Source organism: Octopus bimaculoides, chromosome 3, assembly GCF_001194135.2.
Source record: "Octopus bimaculoides isolate UCB-OBI-ISO-001 chromosome 3, ASM119413v2, whole genome shotgun sequence".
In the NCBI taxonomy this organism is placed as follows: Eukaryota; Metazoa; Mollusca; class Cephalopoda; order Octopoda; family Octopodidae; genus Octopus; species Octopus bimaculoides.
Window position 1 is genome coordinate 134,463,773 of NC_068983.1, and position 17,211 is coordinate 134,480,983.

General features: G+C 33.3%; 1 protein-coding gene across 3 annotated transcripts in view; it reads right to left on the reverse strand.

Moving 5' to 3' along the window:
• Positions 1 to 6: 6 nt before the first annotated feature.
• Positions 7 to 17,211, reverse strand: part of LOC106870927 (transportin-1) — a 54,270-nt gene continuing 37,065 nt past the window's right edge. For 2 of the 3 annotated variants that reach the window (XM_014917164.2, XM_014917165.2), the window contains exons 20-23: positions 13,543 to 13,618; positions 2,238 to 2,412; positions 1,678 to 1,810; positions 7 to 735 (exon numbers count right to left, since the gene is read on the reverse strand). In XM_014917164.2, the coding sequence (XP_014772650.1) occupies positions 1,703 to 1,810; positions 2,238 to 2,412; positions 13,543 to 13,618 (359 nt within the window). In that variant the 3' untranslated portion in view covers positions 7 to 735; positions 1,678 to 1,702. Of the gene's footprint in view, positions 736 to 1,677; positions 1,811 to 2,237; positions 2,413 to 13,542; positions 13,619 to 17,211 lie in introns of those variants that run through there. The other variant, XR_008263731.1, reaches the window with a different exon arrangement.

Below are 17,211 nucleotides of genomic sequence, written 5' to 3' on the forward strand. Positions count from 1 at the left end.
TGGATCCGTCTTTTTTATTATATTTTTTTTTTTTTTGCTGCTGCATGCAATAAAAAAAAGGGGGGAAATACAAAACTGAAGCAGATCCAGTCAAGGGTCAACATATATTATTGAGGAGGATATTAAAGGAATATTATGGAGGAGTGAAAGAGAGAACAGCAAGTTGGTTATGGTGATGGTGGTTGTAGTATAGTAGTGGAGTTGATGACTGCAGCTGCTTGCTGTGCTTGTTTAGTGGCATAATCATCAGTTTGTCGGTCAGCAGAGGCAGGAATGCAGACACTGTACGACAAGAAAACATGTACAAATCCCTCCCAATCACATCCCTCCCAATGAAGCTGATGATCACTTGAATTTTTTTTTTTTGTTTTACTTTCCAGTAGACTGCTGCTTCTGCTGCAGGGGCAATTGACAATCCCCAAATAGTAATAATAGTTTTATGTTAGTAATAATACTTAGGAAATAGAGGGATCTAGAAATTATCCACCCCCCAGTAAAACCTTTTCCATAGTTTAATTTAATTATTTCCATTAACTCCTCCGGTTTGGGGAACTGTCGTTTGCAGGGACCCACCCCCCTCCTGACTTAGCTGAGCTGGCCCTACCTTCCCCTACGCCAACCCCTGTACGTACGGCCCCCTGGAGTAGTAGCCATGAGATTGAGGCTGCTGCTACTGCTGCTGCCGTAGCCGCTGCTGCCCCTGGTTGCTTGTTGACCATCCCTAGAACCCCTTCCCTGAAAAGAAAAAGAAAAGAAACGATCAGACTTTTTGTATCTTAAAGATCTTTCTCACATTCAATCCAAATTTCTTGAGTACTTCAGTGTAGTGAGAACCTTATTAGCTTCAATTGACTAATAGAAAGGAGTTAATAAAATCATGATATCACTGACTACTAGGCTAGATTTTTCAGCTTTTTACCAGATTTGTATCATACTTCTCGTTACATAAGCACAACAAGAGTGACTTTGTTGATTTCTGCCTCAATCAAGACAAGTGAATAGTCAGCAAAAAGATAACATTACCTATGCTATTGAAATTTAACATCATGTATGAAAATTAATTTAGCACCTAAGACAAAACCATTGTTAATATTTAAGATTTTTTAAAATTTCTTTGACAGAAAAACACCCACAAGATACATGTTTTCAAAGATTCCTTAACAGTATTCAATAACCACATCCAATAACAAAAGATGTAGTGATGAGTTCTTATTGTAAAAGTGTGTCTATGTATTTGTAATATTCCAGAAACACTATTCAGAGTTAGACAATAAATTAGCAAATACATAAAACATACAAGAAGGCTGTGATATTTATTAAATTTTAGTTGTATTCAGAAAAACTTATATTTCAAAATCAGTCATTATGTGATACTAATGTATTATAAAATCAAATCCTACCATCAAATTTAGTAGATATAGCAATATACTATTATTCATTAACTTTACCAGTAATATTATTGTTGCTGAATTATTGCACAAGTTTTGAGAACATTTTTTTAAAAATTAAAATCTATTAACTAATTATTAGTAATTTTTACTTTAAAAAAATCATAACCAATTACTTTCCTTGATAAATTATTTTATAGCCTCATTAGGCTGCCATATTCTTTATGAATCTGATCACAAATAGTATACATTTATTCACTGACAGGCAAATAAGTTATTAAATACATACCATCCTTGGTGAGCAACCTAGATAATCAAACTCCATAATTAACAGCAAGTCGCTCTCTAAGAGGTTGTGGAAACTGGTCTGAAAACTTGGACCAATTCTCATCTCCAACTTGTTGCTTGAATCCATGAAGAATCTGATTTAAAAATGTAAACAAAAGCAATACATATTTAATGCAAATAAATGTAAATTATAAATTAGAAATACATGGGTGTGCATCCATATGTTCACAAACCACAAAGATCTCATAAATGACTGGTGTTCACACCTCCAAAATTAGCAAGTTTATCTTAGGCATGTGATATTCTCTGAAGATCTGATACTTATTAACAAACAATTCAGTGAACTTTACTATAAGAGCTTAAGTACCCAGATGAAGATAATTCACCTGCATAATGCAGTCTGTGAGCTGAAAACAACATCCTCTTCATAATTTACAGACTGTTAGATTGGACATCTAGCTATAAAAACACATCTTCTAAAAGATCACTTGCAAATATTCCTTACAAGAAATGTATGCACAACCGAACAAATATATTGAAATGGTCAGGAAAGAAATTCACCTTGTAAAACATTTCTTTAAGGTCATGTTTGGGGTGCACCCAAGAGGCAACAGCATCACAGAAGAAAATGAAATCTTGTACAACACCAGCTGGGTTCACATTTATCATGTTACACACTCCACGGAAAGCAGAATCCTTTTCTTCATTGTCACGGATATTCCGCAAGGAAGTACACCTATATTGAAACAAATTTTCAATTAATATAAAGCAAAGATAAAAAAAACATAAGAGAAATTTTACTGAAAATAAATGCATACAGAGGAAAACAAATGACTGTTTCAGAAATTACTTCCGACAGAATTGGAATGATGCTGAAAGAAAAAAAATTTCATAAATATGAAAAGTGTGTATGTATGAACTTGAATATTTAACATGAAAGAATAATAACAAGCTCAAATAGTTACAATTCTTAAGAGTTTAAAAAAAAAAAAAAAAAAAAAAAAAACACTTGTTTTCTAAGTTGCCAAATCCAAACTATTCTATTGCATTGCATACTTGGCTAAATTAAATCATTTTGGAATGTGTTGTTTGTTATTTACTATTATTTCAGTAAGACATCTCACAGTAGTAACATAAATCAAAATCTATAAATTGATAAACATCTGAAACATGCACAACTTATCCTTTTTGATTTGTTTTATATTCAGTTTCTGTGCAAATAGCCTATTATTGCCAGCTGACTGTAAGTAGTCCAGTCTTGCTGGTAGTTAACATATTCTTTAGATCCCCACACAGAAGATGTCATGAGCAATCAACAGTTTAGCTTTCATATGTGAACTGAAACCCCCATGTGTAATAATTAGAATGACATTTCTAAATTTCTTGCCCTCCCAACCTAGCTATCTCCAAAACATATAACATAATAGATAGGGACCATGTTTTACATTTGAGTGAAAATTAGGAATTTGAAGGTTTCTTATAAACACAATTTGGTTGATGGAAATCTCTTACATATACATGCATAGTTACATGCTTACCCCTCAAATACCAGCATTTCCTTTTAACATATAGTCCCCAAAATACAAAATGACAAGATGGCCACAGCTTGATTAGGTTTGACCCAGTGCTAAAACTTTATAAGTTTCACAAATATACAAAAGTCATTTTGTTCAATATTGAAAGTTGCTAAATGATACTAAATGCTTATAGTTTTCACAAAGTCAAACTAAAATTCATTAAAAACTATTTTCTTCATAAAAAAGAAGTATTAGCATTTACCAAAAGTAAGACAAAAGAAAATTGAAACAAATCAGTATTTCCTATACTATCAAGTTAAATAAGGAAATCCAAAGCTCAAATGATTTATAGGGACCTGAAACTGAAGGACTGAAACATGTTAATGAACAGTAGAAAGTGGCATAATGATGAAACATCACTCCTGATTAGCTGAAAAGCAATATGTACATCAAGTGAATAAATCAGATCAATAGTTTTGATAATTGTTGTATACCAGTGAGAATGGCAGAAAATTCAGTGAATCTTTAAAAAAAAAAAACAAAGGATTCAGCTCTTAGAACTTACAAACTAATAAGCACAAAGAAGATTATATCCCATCATTATCATTTAATGTCAACTTATTCTATGGATCAGACAGAATTTGTTGAGGCAGATTTTCAACAACTAGATGTCCTCCTTGTTACCAACCCATACCTATTCCAAGCCAAGTAATATTTCTCCATAGCCAGATACGTTTTTCATGGAAGACTAACTTGCCCAGGGTGTCACAGCAAGACTGAACCCAGTTGGGAAGCAAGCTTCTCAACCACCTAGTGATACCCATCATAAAATTTACTTCAAATACATTTTGTATAAACTCTACAATCAATAAGACTGAATAAATAAATAAATGACCACATTAATAAGCAATAAAGTTATTTCCATCAACCAAAGTGGATTTTTTTGTTTTGTTTATGTTTTTTAATTTCCACTGTCATATTCCCACTTGGAGGATTCTATAGATAAACTTTTTATATTATTTGATAGCTACAAAATATTAAACTTCAACTACTTTTATACATCTAATCTCCCTTGAATTTATCTTGCTGTCACCCACGAATTCTTTTTATTTTATAGTTCATACTTAACATACTTGTACAAAAATAGATCTCTATAACTGATCAGCAATCCTGAACTATCAATTGATTGTAAGATACAAGTCATTACTCAATGATAATTACAGAACAATTATTACTTATTTAAGCATACAAACCTTACATAATTTAGCATTTACAGAATCAGCTAAGACAGTTTGAGTTATGTATAAAAATTACATCAGAATTAAAGTCTGCTAATTGCAAGTAAAATATAAACACTTCATGTTCTATTTCAATAATAAAAAACAAAGTAATATTATTTTGAGCAAAAAATTATATTTAGAGAGCTTAACAGCAAATACAAACCTGTAAAAAATTTAAAGAAACATGCATAAAAGCAGTGAATTGACAAAAAATGTTCCATAGAAAATTATGTTCAATCACTTCAAAAGCAATTATTAACAAGAGTCACAGAAATATAAAATGTTAAAATCTTTATACAATTGACATTTAATACCTGAGCATTTAACAGCAGCTGGCAGAGATTTAAGTTCCTGACTACATAATTTACTGCTAGTGGTATTTTTACAATTAAAAATAAAAAATTAAAATACTGAAGTGTTCACACCAATATCAACATTTTTTATGCAACAACACTGTACACCAACAATCAAAAGACTAGAAAATCTAAGGTTGCAGGACAAAATTTTGAATGTAGAAAATTTTTCTAAATTATCAAGAAATAACCTGGTAGACCACATGGTCTACTAACTTGAGACATTTGGCAGTGGTGCACACAGAGGTAGAGAAGAAAAAAATCATATTTAAAAATGTGTGAGGGGAGAGATTAGATTCAAAACTAAACCAGTAAATTAATAATACTTAAGAATAAAACAAAAAAAAAGCTATTTAAAAATATCAAGAAAACCTTGTTTTATAATGTGTAATGGTATATGGTAAGGAATAGTGTATAGCAGTTAAAAAAACCCATATTACTAAATGCTGTGTCTTCATAGAAAGCAGCTCAATTATAATACCAATACCTTTTTTGGTGTAAAAATTACAACTGCAATAAAGTTTAATACTATACACATTGACTTGGCTTTTGTCAGGTAACCAATGTTATTTAGTCATAAATCTTTCTTTAGTTCTATTAAGAATATTAATTCTAAATTTCCATAATAAAAACAAATAAAGTCAATACTAAAAATAAATTGTATATCTTCATTTATACAGCACTACATGTATATGAGCCTTAAACCCACAAGCCAATGAAAAACTAGACTCATAATTTAAACTTATTCTAGACTCCACAGAATTTAGTTGTGTCATGAAAAAGTCAAATTGGTGTGAATGAAATTTTAAAATCCTCTTCAGATGTATGTTAGAGTGTTTACTAAATGGTTTCCAGCAAGATTTAATAGATAGGATAACAAAATATAGTTCAAGTGACAATGATTTGTCATATCTTCAAAGGTAAAATACTAGATTATAATATAGTAATTATATATATGTAATGCTTTAAATCTTTTTTTTTTTCAAACCCAAATCAATGATGATATAAAAAAATTAATAGCAAAGGTCAATGGTTAGTACTTTTACCTGGTATTTCAATATTTCAGGGTTAGGACCCCTTCTTCAAGAAATCTGCAAAGAAAAGGCGTTGTTAGTTTTCTCTGCTTTGTAGTGTATATGAGCAGAGAATGCAACTAACATTTTTTCTCTATAGACTTCCTGAAGTATGGGTCCTAATCAAGAAATATTGAAATACAAGGTAAAAGTCTTAAGCAGTGACCTTTGTTATTTTTTTTTATAACTTGCATTGTTTGGGTTAAAAAAAAAGTTTTGAATGGTACAATGCACTATAATAGAGACAATGAACTATATACCTGTTGTAATTTAGTCATCCACAGTCTGATGATATCTCAGAATAAAATTCTTTCTTCAGATATTCTTAGATGGAGTCGCTGCTATAAACTGATTATGGATGACTAAATTACAACAGGTATATAGCCCATTGTTTGTATTATAGTGCATTGTTGTACCATTCAAAACTTTTTATTCTTTACAAACAATACACAATGTTACAAGCGAACTACAATACTCTCCTAATTAAAAATATACACATTTCAGACAAGTCTTCGTGAAAACTATACTACAGTGTGTGTGTGTGTGTGTGTGTGTGTGTGTGTGTGTGCGTGCGTGTGTGTGCGCGCACACATATACACACAAACGAGGAATTTAGCAATGTTATTTTGTTCACTTAGTCTTATATGTTTACACATTTAATGCCTTCAAAGTATACTCCATTTGAAGCAATGCATCAGTCCAGATGCGTTTTGCACTGTTTGAAGCAGTGCTGGAACTCTTGCAAAGTGATGCTTTTTAATGCATCCATCATTGTTTTCTTCACCTCTTCCAAATCTGCAAATCTGTAGCACCAGCTTTCATCACCAGTGATCACCTTCGAAAGGTCTGGATCAACTTCCAGCTGTTCTTTCAGTTCATGACACATTCAGTTGTGACTGCTTTTGATCTTCTGTGAGCAAAAGAGGCACAAATTTTGCTGCAACTATTTTCCATTTCCAATTCCTCGCAGGAGCTCCAGGATACAGCAATCATGTCAACAAGTTGTTGTTCAAGGACGTTCCTCCAAGATCAATCTATGAATTTTTGTGATGTTTTCATTCATTTAGGAGGTCGACAGACACCCTGAATGAGGTTGGTCTTCAAATAACAAGTGACTATTCTTAAAGACTGAAAACCACTCGTAAACTTGTATTTTGCTCCTGGTAGCAGCCTTGTAAACTGTTTGAAGCACGAAACTGTTTCAGCCACCATTTTTCCCAGCAGAAAACAGAATTTCACAAAAGCATGCTGTTCCTTTGTTTCAGTCATCAACGAACAGGGGAGAAGCACTACAAAAAGACACATCACGTGGCAGTACAACTTCAGCTAATGACACCGGTCAGCAGACTGATGCCTGAGGGTTGCATCAAGTGGCTTCAAGCAGCAGAAGCTCAAACTACAACAGGCTTGCCCCACAGGAAACATCTCTAGTTACCTTTGGGTATCCCCTCTTGTCTGTCTGTATGTATGTATGTATGTATGTATGTATGTATGTATGTATGCATGCATCTGTATGTATGTATCAACATGTGTGTGTGTATATATGTGCAGGCATGACTGTATTAAGAAGTTCATTCTCACTATGAGGTACTGTTGGCCGGTGTCTTCAACCATGTCTCGTGAGTGAGCCAGGTGAAAAAACTAACTTGATACATACAGTGTGATTTGTTCAAAATCTTCAACAAAAACATGGACAGCCATTAAGCTTTTTATTATTCAAAACATACACATGCATACATACATACATACACACACACACACACACACACACGTATATGCAAATCTGCGTAAGTTTGTATTCTGTGTACTTGTATCAAGCATTGAGAGAGAGAAAAAAGTGGGGGGGGGGGTTATATTAGTGCACTAAGACAATTCTATTAGTGAAAAATCAGGTAAGGCATTGATGACAGGAAGTGCCTCAAGCTGTAAAACAATTTTTCAATATTTATTCACCCAACTCTTGCTGGCATAGAAAAACATTAAAAACAAATGGATGAATTAAGTATACAGTAACTCATAAATTTATTTATTTATATATATATATATATAAAAATAAAATCATTATTTGCACCATGTACATCAAGGCCTGGAATATATTTGTGTATGTGAACATCCTTCTCCAAAGTTGGCTTGCTATAAAGGAAAAACACCTATAATTTGAATTACTGTTATAAGAGTGTGTGTGTATATATACATACATACACACACACACATACATATATATTATAGGTGTGTTGGTGTATTTTGTCCTTTCCCTTTATGGAATGCCAACTTTGGAAAAGTTTTGATTCTTCTCAATTGCCATCTGGTAACTATGACATCCTACTGGAGGCAAAAGTGTCATATAGTGTATGTGTTTATATATATATATATATATATATATATATATATATATATAAACACATACAATGTTTATAAATGGATGTATACCTATGTAGATGTAGAAGTTCACTTCACCACCATGAGATCTGCATGGAGTCAACACATAGTTTGTGAGTAAAATTCGGTAGATAGAAACTGCTTAGAAGCTTGTTAGGTGAATTGTATCATAATTCAAAAGTGCAGTAGATAGGGTAATAGATTAGAAAATGTTGAAAAAGCAATTACTTCGGCAGGTAAAAACCTTCCCTTTTATACTGAAGAGCAGATTCTTTGATGCTTGTGTCTGAATTGCAATGATGCATGGTAGTAAGATGTGAGCACTGAATACAGAAGATTTGTGAAGGCTAGAAAGAAATGAAGCAAGCTCACCCCAATGGATGTCAACATGCATGATCACCATAGTATAAATGAGCTGAGAAGAAAAACTGGGTGTAACAGAAATCAAATGTCGGGTGCAAGAGAGAAAGTTGCATTGGTATGGGCATGAGATGCATATGGAGGATGGTTGCTGCATAAGGAAGTGCCATGCACTCCAAGAAACCCAAGAAAGAAGGAATCGAGTAAGACATGGGATGAATTGGTAAAGGCTGACCTGAAGATGTTGCACCTTCAATGTCAAAGGACATATTGATTGATGATACATGGTGCTGCAGAAGACCCAACAGCTCATGGCAAAAAGTGCATTAAAATGATGGTACTGATAGCTGGAATCTCTATATGGATACATAGGTTTGGCAGGAAACAAACACACACACACACACACACACACACACACACGATGGCACCTGTGCCCAGCGTTGCCTTCCTGGCACTTGTAAAGACATTCGAGCGAGATCGTTGCCGGTGCCGCTGGACTGGCTCCTGTGCAGGTGGCACATAAAATACACCATTTTGAGCGTGGCCGTTGCCAGTACCGCCTGACTGGCCTTCGTGCCGGTGGCACGTAAAAACACCCACTACACTCTCGGAGTGGTTGGTGTTAGGAAGGGCATCCAGCTGTAGAAACTCTGCCAAACCAGATTGGAGCCTGGTGTAGCCATCTGGTTCACCAGTCCTCAGTCAAATCGTCCAACCCATGCTAGCATGGAAAGCAGACATTAAACAATGATGATGATGAGATATATATATGTATGTATGTATATATATATATACACACACACACATTGCCTAGGAAATAAATGTGTTCTACTCTTTTGTATGTCTAAGTCCCTTGGCTACAGTATATAAGGCAGGACACTTGTCATGCTGATGACACTTACCAAGACAGAAATATGTTCAAGGCCATCGTGGGTGTGTGTGTGTATGCACACAGTTACATATCTAGACATAGTCGCACACATGTGCTAGCGTGTGTCATCATTTTAACCTCTAATTTTTTATGCTTGTATAGAGCAGATGTTATTTGTTGAGGCAGATTTTCCGGCCAGATATCCTCGCTGTTGCTAACCCTTATCCGTTTCCAACCTAGCAAATTACCTAGTCTATCATTAAAAAACCCCAACTCAGACACCATTTCAAGTCCTTTTGTTTATAAAGATCATGCAACATATCAAGATACACGAAGCTGTTTTTGCAATCACCTGCAAGTATACAACAGCCCCAGTATTGATAGCAAGGCTGTTTTGTCTAGTCAACAAATGCATGTAAAAACAAGCGGAATATAAAAACTCATTCACACAAATAAACAGATGTAGAGACACATATATACATACACATGTGTGTGTGTGTGTGTGTGTGTGTGTGTGTGTGTGTGTGTGTGTGTGTGTGTGTGTGTGTGTGTGTACATATATAGTATATGTTTGAATATACAAAATGGAAAAATGTAACTCAAAACGTGTGTGTAGAAAACAAAGTTATTTTATTCTACACAGGTAGAAATATGGGAAAAAATAGTTGAAAATGCACTGAGAATAGTTAAAATATTTTTTAATATATTTGAAGCTTTAAAAGGTTTCACAGTTTACACTGATTTTCAAAAGGTTCAAATAGAAAGATTTGGCTAATATCGCAGTTGTTTTGCTTCTGACTAGTGTTAGAAGTCTGCCCTGTTTTTATAGGGAGTTCATGGCACAAATTAGTATGTTTTGAATAGGATATGATTGGTACAGGATAGTCACATGACTAGTCTTAGAAATTTTTGTAAGTTCCCCACTACCTCTGTGTTAGCATCAAGTGACAATGTTTGACACAGCTGACTAGCCATTGGACTACAAACAACTCCTGTCCACTCTCCCACGAGGCAGATTAAATTTGGAGTGCCTTGATTATAAATAAACATGTTCACTCAACTGTGGTGGCCTTCTTTTTAGGCATAAAATATACTGTCACATGACACTAACGTAGTGGGAAATGTACAGAAGGTTATAAACTTAATCATGTGTTCATTCTCTACAAACACTTGACAGAAAACATTTAGAGCATTGTTTGTTTGGACTTGTTCAGTCAACTGTGCCAGCTTTAACTTATGATGCCAAACATTGTCACTTGGTACTAACACATGAACATAGTGGGGGAACCTACAAACATTTCTAAGACCAGTCATGTGACTATTCTCTACCAATGAAATCCTATTCAAAACGTATATTAATTTGAGCCTGAACTTTCTATAAAAATGGCAAACTAACACTAGTCAGAAGCAAAACAGCTGCAACATAAGCGACATCTTTCTATTTGAACTTTTTGAAAATCAGTGTAAACTGTGAAACCCTTTAAAGCTTCAAATATATTAATAAAAAATATTTTAACTAGTCTCAGTGCATTTTCAACTTCTATTTTTCCTATATATATATATATATATATATATATACACACATATATATCATCATCATCATTTAACGCCTGTTTTCTATGTGTATGTATATCCACCTTCTGCACTCCTGAGTGATCCACCTCATCTACCTGTTAGTCACTTTCATTCTTTCAACTCATATCCCTCCATTTCTTATCTCACTACTATCTATGGATTGTGTAAATTATGAATGGTTCACCCTGCATCTCACACTCACCCACCCCTAATCTCCCACCAAAATCCTTTACTAATACTATCTATTGATCTATCCTCTTCATTTTACCTGTGCACACTTTCCGTCTTCCATCCATTTCCCTACTCCAATCATCCCCATCTCTGCTGCATTTTCCTTCAATGTCCACTCTGTACAGCTCATCTGCTACCACCAGCATCCCCTTCTCCCCCTCTGGCCTCACTCCAAGATCCTAACAGAACTCTTTCCCTCAATGATTCTTCCTGGATCCACCCACTCTCACCTACTTTCTTTGATGCTCCCTTCTGCCCATCCTTGCCCTCATGTGACTTAACTCATTTCATCACCCTAACCACCGTCCTTTTATCAGTGACTAGACACAATCCCTCCTCTTTCCCAACAGTCTACACTGTTATTCCCTCTACTACCACCATCTCCCAACTATAAATCTGTTCCTTTCATCATACTTTATCCTCTTTCATCAAGTTGCCTGTAAGCATTTCCTCAACATTCTCCTCCAGTTTAGCAAGTTGACTTCACTTGTACTGGTATAACGAAAAAAAGCACCCAGTACATCCTGTAAAGTGACTGGCACTAGGATGGGTATCCAACCATAAAAACCAAACTACAACAGACATGGTAGCATAATGTGATCCTCTTGACTCATCAGATCCTGTTGAAGCATCCAAATCATCCCAGCAAGGAAAGTGGACATTAAATAATGATAGTAGTTGTGTGAGTAAGTGTGCACATGTGCATGTGTCGGTTTCACTGTCTTCACATTTGTGTGCTGTTTGTAAATAGCATCATTTGTTTGCAATTTTCTGTAAAATTAACCCCCTGCTTTTGTGATCCTAAGCTGTTCATATCCAAAGGACAAGTGGAAATATCTTGCTGGGAAAGTGGGAGGTTGGAGAGAAGAGCATCTGGCTGTAGAAAATCTGTCACAACACATTTTGTCTGATCCACGCAAGCATAGAAAAAGCAGACATTAAAATGATTATGTACATATATTTGTGAACATATACCTCTCACTGGTTAGAGTTTTTGCAAATATAATTTTTTTGACCTTGTGAATTAATACTATGAAGAAAAAAAATTCAAGAAAACTCTTTTACCTGCTCCAGTGACTGGGCTGTGGCCAGGAACTATTCCAAGAATCAATTTTTTTTTATGTGAAAAATTGAATTTAGAACTAGGTAGGTTTTTACCAAAGAAAATTCTTCAAAATGAAACAAAGTAATTCCTCTAATCTACAATTTTAAACTTATTAGTCATGTTTAAACAGTTCATCTGCACAGAACATCTCAAGTTAGAAATTAAAGAAGAGTTATTGAGTTAAAGCATCAATATCAAGCTAGCTCAATTAGCTGAAGTCCACCCTCAGATTTGTAGATCATGACTATCTTAAATCACAAGCATGCCCAGATCAAGACATTTACAATAGTTCCATTAAAAGTATTCAATATAGTGTGTATGAGTGTGTATACTTTTGTGTGGTTGCAATTATTTTCAAACTCAACCATAAGTTGCAAATATTAGTAAATATTGAACATTTTGATAGTTACATTTTACAGCAGACAACTAAGTTTGCAATAAACAGAGCAAATCCAATGGTTTTATTCCTTATTCATAAAACTGGAAAGCAAACAGATATGAGAAATTTCTACTTACAGGACATTTTAAAATATAGTGAAGCTAGAAATAGATTTAATTGGGGATAGGGAAGAGGGAGCACACATCCTTGAAACAATCAAAGTAACTACATTATCTCAAAATCCCACCCACTCCCAAAACAGATGGTGTTGATTAGAAAAAGAAGAAAAAAAACAATTGGAAATCATTCTGAGCTGTAAATAGCATTTGGTTTGTTTGACTGCTTAAAACAGAAGGGTGTTAAAAAATAATAATAAATGAAATAAACTGAAAGAGAAATGTTACAGATTGTAAAGCCAACAATAAAGGGGATACATAGGTTTCCTAAAGAAAAACAAACTAATGTAAAATTGTTAAAGAAACTGATGAAGATAAAAAAAAAAACAAATAAAACTGAAGTAATAATAATAATAATAATCTAAATAAATAAATGAAAAACAGCTGTGTAGATCATAGAGGAATTTCAATGTCTAAATAATGTCAACAAACATCAGCTTCCCTTATATAGCAAGTGGCACAGCTGTATAAGTTTGACAGATGTTTGTGTAAACATTGCAAGACTGAAGAAATATCATTCTGAACAAAAAATGTGAAAGAAGAGAAATAAAAAAAAGGTTTACACACCACTGCCTGATAAACTGTTGTAACATAGGGGCGACTTCTTGCGGACATACTAAACCAAGGCGACCAATTGTTATCGCTATGTTACCATGGTGACAAGACGGGGAGCAAATATATCGGGAAGAAAACAGAGAAAAGACAAGTCAACAAAACATACAAATTAAATGCAATCATATTAAAAAAAAAAATAATTAAAAAATTATTGAAAAATTACAAAAACTTAAAAGAAAGTTAACTTAAGTAGTGTGAATTGCAACCACATTTACATCAATACAACATTTACAACACAAAGCAAGTGATCATAATAAATAAATAGCAATCCAACAATAAAACTCCATTTTCTTTTTTCTTTTTTTTTCCAAATTAACAAAAAACAAAGAGAGAAAGGGAGAAAGTAAGAAGATGATGAATGAGTCATTCAACTATTGTCCTTTTACCTGCAGCTTACTGCTGATCTAAATAACTAGTCTGTAGCTAAATGTCATCAGAATGAAACACATGAGGAGGATAGTTTCTCCTGGATACATTCACTTTAAACCTACTGAATTAAATAAAACTTTCTCAAAGGCAAATATAAGCAACCATATATTTGAAACCAGTGGTTTATATATACATTATATGCTATGTAATTCGGACTTAGTTTTCTACAATCATATGGATTTAATCATAATCAGCATAGAAAGATATCAGAAGAATCGAAAACATTGTTGCAACATACTAACAAACATTATTACTATAGGGAAGTAGGTGACATTGCAAAATTATCTATCAGACTCCTCAAGTTATCATAGTCTTGTGCTCAAAGACAATTCTAAATATCTCAAGCCTACAAGCCATATTAAAATATTACTGTAGGGAGTGGGAGCAAGGGCTTATTAAGATTCATTTCACTCTTAAACCAGTTCTTTGATGTTTTTATATCACCATTTATTTATTCCTAACTGTATATATTGTTGACTATAGAAAAATAAAACCTTTCTTAAAGTACTTTCAATAGGATATTAGTAATTCTAAGCAATACATATTGTTGTATGGGTCTCGGGTTTGTTTTTTTTAATTTATTATTAAAATACAATAGATTGCAAAAACTGTTGTTACATTCCATTATATTCCTTTATGTTCCAACTTCAATCGTCATCTTGTTTGAGATCAATTAAAATCAACACTTGCATTAAATTTTAACCTTGGGCAATACTAAAAATTATTTCACTAATGTCACTTGTGTTTATGAAAATACCAGTAAGATATTGAAATTATCCTCCCCTTCTCGCTCAGATGTTAACAATTCTCCCCCATTCAACAGATCAGTCTGATCCAAACTCATGTCACTGGCTCGTTTGAATTATTTCCTTGAACATACTTTGTTCAATAAGACCATTGCAGTCACAAATGTCAAATACGTATATTAGCTCTGAACTTCATAATGCTCTACAAGTATTTTTTTCAAATGCTTGTTAACATACTTGACGGCAAAATCCTTATCAGAAGAACAATAATCAGAGCAAATTATCTGAATATTAGGGTTGTTAAGCAAAATTTTAATGTAGAACTTGACATAATTTATGACAACTAGTCTTGGAACAGCATTAACACCACACCTCAATTACTTAAATCAATCGATATTTTCTCAGTTTCTATACTTTACTGAAACTATTAGGTGAACTTAACACCCATTGATACCTATTATTTAATTCACATTGCATTTAAGTTTTTCTATTTCTTTCCTTTGGAAGGAACCTTTGAAGACAAATTTCTCAAACTTTATCAAACTAGAAATGAGAGGGGTTTAAGTAAACAAAGTATGCAAAACACTTTGCTCTTTTCACCAAACTATAGTTTCTTCACCTCTTCAAGTACCCAGTAACAATATGATTAAAATACCTAAAAGGACGACAGGAAATTTAAATTCAGTAAGTTTAAATATGTTCTAGCTGCAGCTTTTGCGCTAATAGACAAGCAACCACAAAGAAATTACATTAATATGGAAATACCCAAACTTACAAAAAAAAAAATCATGGTCTGACAGAAAGAGAATATAAATATTTTAATCCCTTTGATCCTTCTACATGTAAGAGAAAAAAAATTATGAAAGCAATAAATACAAGAGCCATTAAGTCAAGTAATTGGTTTTAGTTTGGAAGGTTAAAAAGTAACCAACTGATGACTACAAAATGGAATGGAATCCAAACATCACATGAGCCACTTTCAACTAGACACAAGCAAATTCAAAAAGTCTAATGAGTATACAGTATATTAGCATACACCAATATACAATGTACTCTTTACTCCTGCTGTTCCAAAATTTGCCAAATAAGATATTTAAATGATATAATTCCGAAATACATTTTCATGTAGTAAAAGAAAAAATACAAGTTTAAATGAAGCTTGTCAAATTTTATATGAACAAAAATAAGCTAAGTAGAATTTACATTTTAAATTCATCAATGACCGAGTAGCTTATGGAAACTTAGCTGGACAGTTTTATTTGAACCAGTTCAAATGGTTTCAAGTTATGCCATTTAGGAGCACAAGTTAAAACGTTTGTTTTATCATTTACACTACAATATTTTTACATATTGATTTTATTTTAATTTCCAATTTGTTAGCCATAAATATTTTCATTTACCTAAAAATCCCAGATCAAATCAGATTGACATATATATCATCATCAGATTTGCAATATCATTTTGTATTTGTTGTTGAAGATTTTAAAGGTTAATCAAGATAAAGCTAAATCATGTAAGCGCTAAAATCCTGCTTTAAACACAAGACAACTGATTCCAATTAGAAACTAGTGAATCCTCAATAAAATAAAAGTGAGAAAATAAGTTTTGATTAAGGGCTTTGTTTGGCAGCAGCACCAAATTCAAATTAATTCATTAGAAACAAGAGATAAGTAAAAAGCCTGATTAAGCATGAACTTAAGCAGTAAGATACTGAACTAGATACAACTAAAATATCTAGCCTCATGTTCCATCTTCACTGCAAGAATAACCTAAACTGATTGAATTTCTGCAAAAACCATTTTAACAAGGCTCAGCTCATTAATACAACTTCTTGAAAGTAACAGTAAATCAAAGGAAATGATTGAAATTAAAGCTTTACTGATATGCAAATCAATATGCTTGCAGGGATTTCTTTTTGTCCATCGCACAACACAAATGAAAATGCATGCAATATATCAATGTAATGATTAACACCATTAACCTTAATATACTGAGACCAAACAAAAATTTAAAACCTATCTCCCAAAATGCTAAAATAAAAATGAAGTATACATAACTATTACAAGCACAAAAAAAACGTGCATTTCTTATATAAACTTATTCAAAAATTTACACACACACACAAAAAAAAAAAGCTATGATTGTATGGAATAATTTCAAGTCCTCTTGTTCATCAGTCCTCCAGGCAATAACAGAGGAATTTAAGACGGGCTACCCCGGAGAGCTCCTCTATGTTGATGACCTTGTTCTCATAGCTAAATCACTTCCAGAACTAAAGAAATTTCAAGTATGGAAGCAAGGTCTAGAAGAATTAATATAGCAAAAACCAAAGTCTTAGTAAGTGGGGAAAGTGGACAAATCACAAATCCCTTCAGGTAGATGGCTCTGCTCAATCTGTAGAAAAGGCATAGGTAGAAATTCCATAAGATGTACCCAGTGCAAGCTA